The sequence below is a fragment of the Triturus cristatus genome, chromosome 9, assembly GCF_964204655.1.
Source record: "Triturus cristatus chromosome 9, aTriCri1.1, whole genome shotgun sequence".
Classification (NCBI taxonomy): domain Eukaryota; kingdom Metazoa; phylum Chordata; class Amphibia; order Caudata; family Salamandridae; genus Triturus; species Triturus cristatus.
Window position 1 is genome coordinate 1004045087 of NC_140592.1, and position 12723 is coordinate 1004057809.

Below are 12723 nucleotides of genomic sequence, written 5' to 3' on the forward strand. Positions count from 1 at the left end.
TGCTGGAGCTTTTGTTGTGTCAGGTGCTCTCTGTTTCCCCATTATTGAAGCTGATTACACAGCATCCATGAGATTAGGGTACACACGTAAAGGCCTTCCTGAGAAGGGTTAACAGGGTGCGGCAGGAGGTATTTTGCAACAAAACGAAGAAAGAAGTAGATGCAAAGAAGAGGGGAGAAGCAAATTAACTCACGGAGTTCACACAACTAGTGGGGCTACAAAACCTCAAATGTAAGAGTAGGCCCAGCCAGGCCTCTTCTGGGTGAAGACAGGCCTGCTCTTCACCCGGGTCTGTCCTGCACTGCAGGAGGGAAGCTGGCCACATCAAGCGCCCTGGGCGTAGCAATGCCTCTCCCTGCCTCCGCTCGACTCAGGGGCTTGCAGTCCACCTCTGTCTCCGATGCTGAAAATGTGTCCCCCGCACTGTGGGAGGGAAACAGACCTCTTCAAGCACCCAACCAGCGAAGCAATGCTCTCCCCACTTCCTCTCAGGGCACTCTGAGGTGTGCAGTCCGTCCCTGATGCTGAAAATGTGCAGGCGATTAGTATGCGGAGTACAAAAAGAGTTTCTGTATGTATGTATAACCCACGCTGTGAGGACCGGATCGGTCCTCAGAGCGTGGGTAAACCCTGACAGAACTAGAAAAACACTATCTTTGTGAGGACCCGTGCCTTAGGAGGACCGGTCCCGGCAGTCTGTTTAGGTACTTTAGAGCGAGTGTATCTAAAAACAACAAGCATAGCCAATAGGTCACGCCTTTGGGACTTTATACGTGTTTAACCATGTAGCACATTATTATGATTGCTGTGCCGCCATGCATTGAAGAGCTATACAATTACCACACACTGGGTCATGCAGTCTGATTCAGATATACATGCTTGCCCCTGGAAGCTTTTATGAACACATTCCAAGGCTTTTTAACGCACAGACAGTGCCTTGATGAAAGTCAACAGATCTGAATCGGGAATTAAGGATATCAGTTTGGAGGGCGAAAACCAGTGCAAGATTAACTATGCTCTGGTTGCCTTCTGTACAGTTGTCAGTCTAAGTGGATTGCATCATTCTCGGTGAGTTTCAGAGTAGCCAAAGTGGAAATTAGTTTGTACTGGATTGTTATTTCGGTAATGGGTATGGCATTTAAGAGAATCACTTATCATTGGATACTCACAGAAAACAGGGAAGATCAGGTTAATGTAGCCGGTCCAGGGGCTCCTAGTTCTTCCTTTTGCCTTGAAGTGCGACTAGGTCGTACCTGCCTAATGAAAGGCAACTCCTAAGGCTGGAGAGATTGCTTTTTCAGAACCTCTATGCCAGATAACTAGCACCTCATAACCTGGGTATCGTAAGTGTGAGGCAGCTTGGTGAGCAGCAGAGCGTCTGCTTCGTAAATATGAAAACTCCTGCCAGCGAAGATCACTGCCAGAGAGCTCAAGCAGAAAATAAACATAGCCGTGGAAAGTGAAGATCTGTTGGAACCCCTCCAACCCCGCCATGATCTACCTCCCAACTGCAGCCTCGCTGTGTAGAGCAAACCATCCTGTGTGGTGAATAAACAGGGTATAAACCATCCTGTGTGGTGAATAAACAGGGTATTGTAAAGCTGAGTGGATGGGGGCAGGGTAAAGATTAGAGCACCCTTAAACACATATCTGTTGCTGCCCTATATACTGCAGATATCAGAAGAGAAGAGAAATTATTTAAGCAGAAAAAAAGCAAAACGTTTGTTTATTTACCTGTCAAGTACACTATCCAAAAGTGCCTTAAGGCGTGATGATGACAAGCATCCCTGAGACAAGCACTCAGTACAGACCTGCTAAGTGGGGCACCAGAAGAACCAAATCATAGTTAATCTCCAGCAGATTCATGTCCACGTTTAACTCGGAATGCATACTGAATATATAATTGTCATCCGTTTGACATCCCTCTTGGCAGAATGCCCTTGCTCTTCACATAACTTTCACAGACATTTTAGCGCTGCTCCTTGCTTTGAACTGGTTCTTTACCGCTGTTCATACTGTTTGTTTACACTTTCCTTAGTGCGGGAGATGCCTCTGTGGGATCAGTCCAAGCTAAGGGCTGCTCTTCATGACCCGGATTCACATATTTGATTGAAACCATACAGCAGCTCGCACACACATCTGACCTAAAGAGCTCTTAATACAAGTTTAAACAAATCGCTGCATGCCCGGCTGCCTTATACGCAGACATTGCGTGTGCACCGTGCTTGTTATCAGGTTGATGAGACGGCGAGTGCCTCGCTGCGGGGAACTGAGATGGTCCACCGCCATGCACAGCCTGCAGTGTTGCAACCGAACCGTCCTAAAAACCTGCCTGAAATTAACCGAAATTAAAAATAGAAAAGGAAAACCTTGCCATTGTTCTTAACCAGGTATTGTAAAGCATGCACTAACCTAAAATGTATGGAAATATTAACCAGGGCTGCACGCTGGATAAGCCGAGGGCACCATGCTCCTTTACTTTTATGTTGTTTGGCACTGTGGAGCCAATAAATAAATAACTCATGCACGTTAGTCTTGCCTGCAGCCTGCAATTACCACACTACTTTGCTCTGTCCCCTCCCTGAGGGATCACCAGGCCTCAGAAAGAACACGAAAGTGGTAACGCGCTGACAACTACAACATAGGTTGGTGGGTCACTCATCCCACTGGGCCAAAAGTGTAAGTCACCCCGTAGCTGGTGAAATGAGGTGCAAGCGGCAAAGAGTGTTGAAAACCAGAGGTGAAATGGGCAACACTGAACAAAAGGCGCAGCCTCTGAAGAGTTGTGGCAGATATAACACCTGAGCTGTGACATGGCCGAGGTGCGAATGGCGGCGGCACAAGCTACAGTAAGGTCCCTGCAAGAGGACTGGGGCAGATGAAGAGTGCGAATAACAAAAGGGCAGAGGGAACGCGAGAAGCCAAACAAGGAAGGGGCAGAGAGGATCGGGTTGCAGACTCTATTGTCGGAGATCAAAAGATAGGAACACAAGAGGAGCCTTGGATTGACGAGGCGCTAATTGTCTGCCCTGCAAATGGGTGCGGGGAGGAAGCCAAGATAACAATCAGGGAGGAATGCAGCTGGCACAATGCGCGCCGCTGCTCGCTCCCGAGAACCCTAGGGCATGGGAGTGAAAGTTTTGAGTAAAGGCGGGACGTGCACCCGTCTTTGGCCATTTGCATGCTTTCATTATTGAAAGCCACACGCAAAGGCCAATGGGATGTTTGGGAGGAGGCAGACCCACATGGAGAAGTCTCTTGGAAGTCTGAAGTGATTCCAAGAGGCCCTCTCCTAGAGCAGCGCATGCGGGCTGCGGTAGGCGAGACCTAAAAAGGGGAGGAGGCGGCGGCGTATGTCTACACTCTCCTACCCCCAGCAATCCCCAGCTAGAGCCAACGTTCTCTCAGTATTCCATTAGGAAAGAGTCAGTCAAAATTGAATGGAGTGGTTATGTGAAAAGCCTCCAAAACTTCTAGCACAACAGATAATAACAGACTGTCTCTGCATAGGTGACACAGAAAAAAACCTCCTGCTTTTGTGCACCCACAGCCCAAATGTCATGCTATTAAGTTCCTGTTCATCAGCTGTCTGCATGATTCGTATAAGGGAAATTAGCAGAAACACCAATTCCTTGGAAGTTATTTTTTATTCATAATTATACTCTACTTGCATGACGAAAATTACTGGGCCATGCCTGGCATGTTGATTTAAATCATCAAGCTAAAGTAACAATTTCCCAAAGCCACTTCCCCTCTCTCTCTGCAATTTGACTTTTAATGACCAATAAGAAGGTGGCCTAAATGCATATAAAGCTTGTCCAATTGCCATGCTGCAACACATTTCCAACCCATAATCTCCCACATTAACCAGGCACATTGGCTTGCACTGAAATAAAGGTGTATTTTATGGGAAAATGTCCATACTGAAACACCAACTTGCTTAGACTAACTACTCCCTATTACCACGAAAATAAACAAAAAAAACACACCACTACCTGACCTGGCAGCACAATTTTTCCTTCGAGATTGGAAAATCACTGTACCGAAACTATACCCACCTTACAAACATAACCTTTCTGGAATCTCAATTGCAATGGAATTTGTGATTAATAAAATATATACAATATATACAAACGCACTGTCTTGGTTTCTCCTTCAAGTCAGCAACATACACCTCTGCAAATAACCCTCCCCCCTTAGAATTCAAAAAAGTCTTCAACCCCTCCACCCTAAATACATCTGCTACACAAATGGAATATAAAGGATTTGATCATCTTTGCCCACCACCATGGTATGTCTTAACGGCAACACTTATGTAGCAAAAAAAACTTTTAAAGAAAGAATAAACGCATTGATGGGCCATTCTCCAAACATGCAATCTTGTCACGATTCCACAATTTAAGTATAACTAAGGAAACTGCTCAGAAACATACATTGGGTATGTCTAAACTTAAGTTAGAATACAGGAGGAGTATTATATTTCATAATGTTTATTTGACAGCATTTCAAAATAAATATAGGTGGTGCAGAAAAAGACAGCAAACATGGTCCGCTTCACCCCTGGTCATTAACGCCTCTGTTGTTGAACATCCCCACTGGTTTCCGGTTTAGCTGGACTTGAAGCTAAAAAATAAGAACACACACCAGCACTTAGTTTTTTTCACGTTTAATCAGTTCAAAATAAAGGAATGCCTAAATAAACATCTGTGTACATGTACACCTACAGAGTGGACACCTGTCTTTTTTTTTTAATTTATTTTTTACCAAACTAGTAATTAAACAAAACATTATCATGGGCTATCAGTGGGAGAAATGCATAATGAAGCTGCCCATCCAAAGACAGCCTAATGTTAAGGGCATTGCTGTGAAATAAGAAATGATTGAAAACAAACTGATAAATTTAACTTTGTCCTAATGGGTGTTGTGTCCCCTGAATGGATGGCCCCAATAACAACAGGACATCGGTGAGCGTGGAGTACCATTTATTCTTCTCCACTCTCTCACTCATACCGCTGCTCCAACAAGTTTCTTTTCCTTGGAGATTTCAACCACTACCCTTCCATTCTCCTCTCCTCCTCTTCCCCAGAATGCCCCATCCCGTCTCCTGGTTGGCAGCCCCTGGGTCTTAAGGAACGACCCACAAATGGTTTACCAGCATCTTTGAAGCCGCAATGATCAGATCTTAGCACAGTGGCGGTCCGTCCATTGGGGGCGTTGCCCCCCCCGCCCGTGCCCCACGCCCGCAGCTTCCTCGGCGTCAGTCTGAACTTAAGTAAACTCTCAGTTTACTTAAGTTCAGAGACGCCTGAGGGAGAACTGTCAGTCAGTATGACGTTGGACCGCCCACCCCCTTCAGAGTCTGAAGGGGGTGGGCGGTCTGGCGTCATGTTGACTGACAGGCAGCCAGCAGCACACAAGTGCGCATGAGTGGGGACACAGGGCGATTTTTGCACCGTGCCCAGTCATGCGCACTAGTGTTTCCAAAGGCTGGCGCATGCCCATAGGAGAGCGAGGGTTGAGCCAAGGCTCAAACCTCGGTCTCCTAATGGGTAGGCGGGCGGAGCGTAAGCCTGCTCTAAGCCAATCCTGGTGCTGCTCCAGCACAAGAATTGGCTGAGAGGGGTCTTGCAATGCCAGCACTGATGGGCTGTTCCAGTGAGTGAGTGTGTAGGCGGCGGCGCCAGAAGTAATGGACCCGAGGCGGTGCGGACCCGGACCTGCTCAGGACAGGTAGGATTTTATTTTATTTTTTAAAACCCGCGCGACAACCCCCCCCCCCCCCCACCCCACACGACACGAGCCGCGACTGTCAAGCTGTTCACTAATACAAACATTAAAGCAGCATCAGGATTAGCTGAGATGACGGGCAACGCGGATATCCATCCCCCACGGGTCCGCGGCATGCATTATGGCACTAAGGGCTGTGGCATGAAGAATAAGGCGACCGTGTAGCTGTCTCTCGTGTTAGGCATGCACCTTTAATTCACAAGTGCAGCTGACACCACTGTGCACGCTCTTTCTGAAAGTTCAGTAATGAATAGTAAAGAAGGGAAGTAATACGCCTTCATATGTCGGCAGAAAGCAACTAGGTGAATAAACAAGAGTTCCTGAGGTACTGAGGCAGAGAGCGCTGAGGTGAAGCCTCCACTGCCTCATCCTATTGCAGCTAGGCAATCAGTATAGACTAAGGTTAGTGGGGGCCTTGATTTTTTTTTCAGACCTGCATGCAGCTTGCGATCCTGTCGGTTTGTGTGTATTTCTGTTACTTTCTATAGCGCTGACATTTTCCAGAGGATGCCCGGTGCTTTGCAAAAGCTAGCCATCCATTAGTTAGCTTCAACATGTATTATCAGCCCGCGATGAGGCGATAGCTTTTGTCCGTCTTAAAGATCCTTTAAACCTGCAGGTCGAGATGGAGGCATGGGGACTGCTGATGGGATGATTCAACCTCACAGTGATGCCTGCCCTTCCCTTTTTTGTGTAAAACTGTTGAGAAATGAGGCACCAGCACAATTGGCTCAAATGAAATTAGAACCAAGACTACAATTCCCACAATGCTTTCTTAAGTTTAAAGGACTCAGCACAGTAAACAGAGTACCTGGAACAAGGTGGGATGCGTTCTACAAAGACTGACTGCTGTTGGGCTCTGCGCCTAGAAAGTCCTAGATGCAGCCCATTAAGCCATAGAGAAACATCAATACTTTGAAAGGACTCTCACGCTATTGCGTAGTCCAGACTGTCTCTGCTGTGACCACTTGCTCCACCCCACATTTTACCTGCAGCTCCTGAATGTGGCGCATATGACGATATCTCTTTAAATGCTGGCTATCAGATGTGGTTGCCCATGAGGGGACAATGAATACCCCTAACCTGGGATGAATAAGGGTTCAGTGGAACTCATATAGATTAGGTGGGACAGGTAATTTATTTAAAAGGAGGTGGATTTGGGCGTGTGAGTTCATTTGTTTGGCGAGTTCTTGTTTGGTGGTGAGAGAATTAGTTTCATTTATGTTTCTCAGTGTTATGGGGGAGTGTGTGCGTTATCTCCTTCCCTCGCGTTGTGGAGTTTTTACCACTGCTTTTGTGTTTAATGTTTGCTTAGCGCTGCTCTCTCTTTTATGGTACATTGTTCCTGATTTAGCCTGCTCGCACCAAGCTAAATTGGTGTTTAATCTTCGAATGGCTGTTAAAATCATGTTTACTCACGTGTGCCATCTAAACTGTACTAAAGATTGCTTTATTATTGCAAAATAGTGATGGACTCTTGTCTAAGCAAAAAAAAGTTACCCAACCACCCACCGACCACTAGGTAGTAAAATACAGCACTAAACCGGGTTCAACTGTGCTTCAAGTTCAAAGGCCTTACTATTTGGCTCCAGCCTTCATGTGTTTTCTTGAAAGGCAAATGTCCCTTCTTTCTAAGCTATTTTGTTAGTTGCAGCTTCCCTGCCATTAATAATTACTGGTATATTACCCCTTTTTTTATGAATTGCATTGTAACTGAAATTTTATGAAAATGTGTTGTAAATTACATAATTTTGTCTAGTTTTCTTAATTTGTCAATTGCTCTTCCTTTTATCGCTCTGTGGAACTTGTTATCAACATTAACGCCCCACAATTTTCAGAAGTCACCGGCCGCCACTGTCTTAGCACACTAGTAGTCATCATTTTCTTTAATAATGCCATGTCATATTGCTGCGGATTAAGGTCCGTAAAGCAACACAGTAGTCTAAACAGTGTGCTGTAGTCTAGGAATAAACAGCAGACTTTAGAACTCGGTGGCCTGGGCAATAACCCCAGTCATGGATGGTAATTGTGAGATTCTTGACAAATAATCTAAATATGCCCAAAATTGATACAAATATTTGACAACGAATGCAACGATAAGTAGGTAAGACTGCACTGTTATTCAAATATGTAAATGCCAATTGTATGTAAAAAAACGTACTCTGTTCCTACCCAGCTAAATATGTGCTATAGAGATTACACAATACATAAATGCATTAGTCACAGCAACAGCTTCACAACTATTAATATGCATTGTAACAGCTGGGCAAGAATAAATCACTGTATCAATGAGCAGCACACTTGGCATTAAGGTACCAAAATGTGTGTACACTGGTAAACAATCATATTTGTTTAACACAAATGTTTATAAAGCAGCGATACAATCAAGACCATAGTCAACTTTCTTTGCTCTTCTAACTCCTTTAAAAAAAAAGTATGTCAGATTGTAGAAATAAAGCAACGAACTGGCTGCCTTCCTGTTAGTGGGCGAGGCTGGCTGAAGCTTTTGTTGCTAAAAATTAGCATTCAACGCATGAAAAATTGTAATCATCGGTTGTTATTTTCGCAGTAATACAGCACCGACTTGAAAAGGTTTGTTCCTCCAGAGGCAGAAGGGTTCCCCGTTTGAGTGATGCAGATCGTAAATGATCAAATTCAACCTTCGTGCAGAATCACAGTTTTGAACCTATTTTACACTAGAAGGATTCGTCTTTTTAAAATTGTAATTCTCCTTAATGCATATGGGCTGATTACCTTAGATAATATGTGCAGTGATATTTCCATGCCTTGGAACTGTGGATAACCCTATTATGTTAGGAAAATATTGCCACCTGAATGAAGATTCCACTCCCATCAGCCCTCAGACATACACTTGCTAGCCCTTCTGATAGCCACATCTGTGGCTATCTTAATGGAATGCTGTCACTAACCAGTTTAGAAACTCAAGAGGGGAGGGCGGTATCTTCAGTTACCTTAGTTCCTTCGATGATGTGAGACTCCTTCTGTAGAGCATTCTGTAGCCCTTCTTCTGAAGCAAATCTAATCCAGCCAATCCCGCGATGGAATCCCGTCGCTTTGTCCTGCAAAAAGTCAGAAGATAAATAGAGATTATTTCAGAACACAGTGCAGCCTTTTTATCCAATCACAGTAGCATGGGCCCTTAACATGCCTCTTCCGTCCAGACAATATTGTATCACATTAAGTGGCTTAATTTAAACTTCATAAAACTACTCTTTTCTATCCTACCCAACAATCGCATATATCTACTGTAGGGATTATTTGTTATTTTATGCTACATTAAAAACATTTTTATAAACATTACAACCAATTTATATGGTCCTGAAGCACTTCTAAATTCTAGGCACCCTTTACGGTTTCGTTGAGCTTGTATTTGGTTATGTTTTCTATTATCTGGATGTCAGTCATACTAGATAGTGGCCAGCAAATGTGTAGTATCCTAAAGAATTGTTACTTAGTGGAAAACATTGGATAATAACCAGCCAGATTGTTACCGATTTGCGTGGATTATGTGCATGCCTCACACAGAGACTTGTTTTAATGTGTAGTTGGGACGCAAGAATTACAGAAATGTTTGGAATGACATATCTGTCTCTTCATTTTTCCTTCTGGCCACAACTGTCCTTTCCCCAGTGAACAACCTCTCCATCTCAATGTCGTGTTTATAATCTGGAAAATGGACACCACTTTCTTCTCCTCACTATTTAATTACAATAGGTCACACTCCACCACAGCTTAGTTAGAGTTGGAATCCCAGCTATAAACAGTGGTTAGCATTTCCCTAGCTCCAACTCAATTCCGCTTTAGTGCTAGTAGTCCTACATCTTTGTAGCAGAGCAGAGTCTTGTGTAAATGAAGGGCCTCAGAATAACCCGATTTTAGTCACCTTGTTGCCTTCATTTAGAAGGACTATGGATCTGTACCACGGGCAGGGTGGCTGAGAAGGCCAACTTATGCAGATTAAATAAGCACACCTCTAACCAAAGAGAGACCCAGACTTCCCAGTGCAACAGCAAAAGGTGGGTGCTCGGGGGACCAACTTCTCATAACTGTGCGCTCTATAAGGCTGGCCACTGAATGAAGTTAATAATTTATAAACTGCTGCTACAAGTGTGGGTTACATTTTAACTGGCTTTTTACATCCATGTCACAATAAAATTGGTGACATTAATTTGTTTCAAATACTTCTCTTGCCACAGTCCATCTTAAAAAACACTTGAGACACAGGAATACATTATCCAGCCAGTGAACTAGGGTTCAACATTTCAACTCCTCAATGTGTTCTGAGAGCTGCCGTTCATGATTTGCAACAGGGGGTCAGACAGTAGGCTGCTAAGATCTCTCTTGGGACAGTCGAGCACAAACATTAGCATGCTCAAGTTTCAGCCATACAAAATGCAATAAAAAGGTCACAAATAAAAGTAGAGGATGCTCAATCTGGACCTACAACACTTCATTTAAGAAGGGTACATGGTATCTGGAATACTCACAAAAGGCAGGAGGCATTTCTTTACAGTCCCAAACTGAGAAAAGTACTCCCTTAATTCTTCTGTTGAAGGAAAAGGCAAACAAAATCAATTAGAAGAGTTACAGCATACAATTTTGGCCTCAGAATGATATCTTTGTCACATCGTTTACATGACTTATTTTTAAAAGGAGCATTATGTTGTGCAAGGCATTCAAAGGTTACAGCAGTCAAATTGAGCCTGAAGTCAATTTTGGTTGGTAGGTCGTGAGCAGGAATCCTCACTATTAACAAACATGTTCAATGACATTTCATCTTGCTATTGCGCCCCAAAGTGTGTCCGACATTTTGGTATGATGTGTATTGTGTGCTGCATTTAGTATCATTGTAGAGCGTGTTGGACAGTGCCACTATGGTACAATGTCCTGTAGTAAAGCATTGTGGAAGATATAATGTGTTGATGTACACATGGTGTCCCATCATGAATTATAGTATGCTGCAACGTGCAGAGTCTGCAAGTCATGTCACGCACTGTGTGGATTTCAGGTTTGACATGGCATGAGATTTAAATGCTCCTTGGATAAAAACTAGGGATCTCATTAGGAGTGCTCTGGACCAGTATCCAGTGAGTTAGCATTCCTGGAGTTTACATTACTGGAGTCATGTTAACTTCACCAAGCAGAGTTAGCGGGTATTTGAGTGGAACCCTAAGGTTCAATTTTTAAGTCGTAAACTACCAGGTGCAGACACAACTCTTGGTCCAAATCACATGGGAGTTCCCAATTCCTTCCTGCAGTTTCTCATGGAGGTCTAGGCTGCTAAAAAAACTATTTATTTTTGGCCTAGTACTGAGAGCCTTCTTGCCATTGTTGACATCCAGAGGGGTGGTAATTTATACTTACACCACCAGTGTCCACTTCAGTGAAGGGGGCAAAGGACACACACTACCATATATCTGCAGGCATAGGTCTTCTAACACTTTCCTGCTTATTTTCAGCATCACGGGGGATCAAGAACTCCTCAGCAGACAGGCTGGGAACACCACTCTGCTCTCTGCATGAGACACAACTTCTGCAGAAGTGCTGCACTCTATCTTTGAAGCCCATGTCCCACAGAGCCTTTGTCATTCACACGACTAGTAACTCTAGTGTGTGGGCCACGGGATTGAATTCCCTCTGGAAAGGCCGGATATTAGACTCAAAAGGGAAATTTTTGTATGCCTTTCCTTCATCTCCTCCATTTCAGAGGCTCCTTCAAAAGATCAGAAATAACCAAGGATGCCAGTCTATCCTGGCATATCCAGCTTGGCCTCTGGTTGTTGGCCATGCTTGATCTACTTTGGAAGGAGGATATACACTTCGCTCAGAGAAAAGACTCCAATCCAGGAAGGGAGGGTGCTGTATCACTCTCTTCCAGCTTTAGAGGATGATTGGAAAAGAGATAAGCCTCTCTTTGCAGAATGTGCAGGTCCTTGCCACTGCCAAGATATCTTCCAGCAGAAACCAGTATTCTGAGTGCTGCTGGCTAAGTAAACTGATTAGCAGGAAAATAATTACACGGGCCATATATTCAGTTAAGCAGCAGTGCTTCCATCTACTACAATGCTGATTTAATAACGTGGGCCTGCCAGTTCTGTTCAGAATCATGTGTAACATCCATAATCGAAGGAGAGTGAGCTCTACTGGTTCTCCGGGGCCTGGGTATCGCCAGTGTCGACCCGAAACCCTCAACCAATCTCTACCACTGGTGATGTAAGGGATCACCACTATGATGTCTTGTTGGGCGGAGTCATCATTGGGTTTCACACCTAGGTACTCGTCTTCCTAGGTGAGTTCCGCCTCCTTCCGAGGGAAAGTACTGGTGGGATCCGTGTAGTGGTGCGTAAAATTACCTCCTGTATCTAAAAATTGACACTTTAATATGGGTCAAGTATACAGGAGTAAGATTAAAAAGTGAAATTGTGATGCTGTTCGGACGTGTTAATTGTCCTTAACATCACATGTGAACGGTCCAAATGTTTCTGCTTCTGGTGCCTATGAGGGTCTGGGCCTTCATCAAGACCAAATTACAAGTTCAACGGGTCCCTTACTGTTGAATTCTGTGGACTCGTAAATCTTTACTAACGTGCTTTCATTCCGATTAGTTCTGTCGGAAAGAAATGTCGACTTTCATTGAGCCTATGTCTTCTTGTGTTCCTTCAATCTGCCTCATAGGTATCGGGTGAGGTGGGGGCGTTGTTGCAACCTGTCACTGGTAGGCATTCATTTCCCCAGTGGGCCGCCAGGGTGGGGGTCGGTTTGGGACTCCTGGGGGCCGTTTTTGTAGCATGTCGGCCCCCTGTAACAAAAGCAGCTGCAACGTTTTCCAAGCTCACCCTCCCCATCCCCCTGACGGCTCGCCCAAGTCAATTGCCAGGGCCGTTTTGCATTCCCAGTCTGGCCCTGCTGGTAGGT

The 12723-nt window shown here is 44.5% G+C and overlaps 1 protein-coding gene across 4 annotated transcripts in view; it reads right to left on the reverse strand.

Moving 5' to 3' along the window:
• Nucleotides 1–4474: 4474 nt before the first annotated feature.
• SLIRP (SRA stem-loop interacting RNA binding protein) overlaps nt 4475–12723 on the reverse strand; it is a 31627-nt gene continuing 23378 nt past the window's right edge. For all 4 annotated transcript variants that reach the window (XM_085626632.1, XM_085626633.1, XM_085626635.1 and 1 more), the window contains 3 exons: nt 10296–10354; nt 8760–8867; nt 4475–4623 (listed from right to left, as the gene is read on the reverse strand). In XM_085626632.1, the coding sequence (XP_085482758.1) occupies nt 4555–4623; nt 8760–8867; nt 10296–10354 (236 nt within the window). In that variant the 3' untranslated portion in view covers nt 4475–4554. The remainder of the gene's footprint in view (nt 4624–8759; nt 8868–10295; nt 10355–12723) is intronic.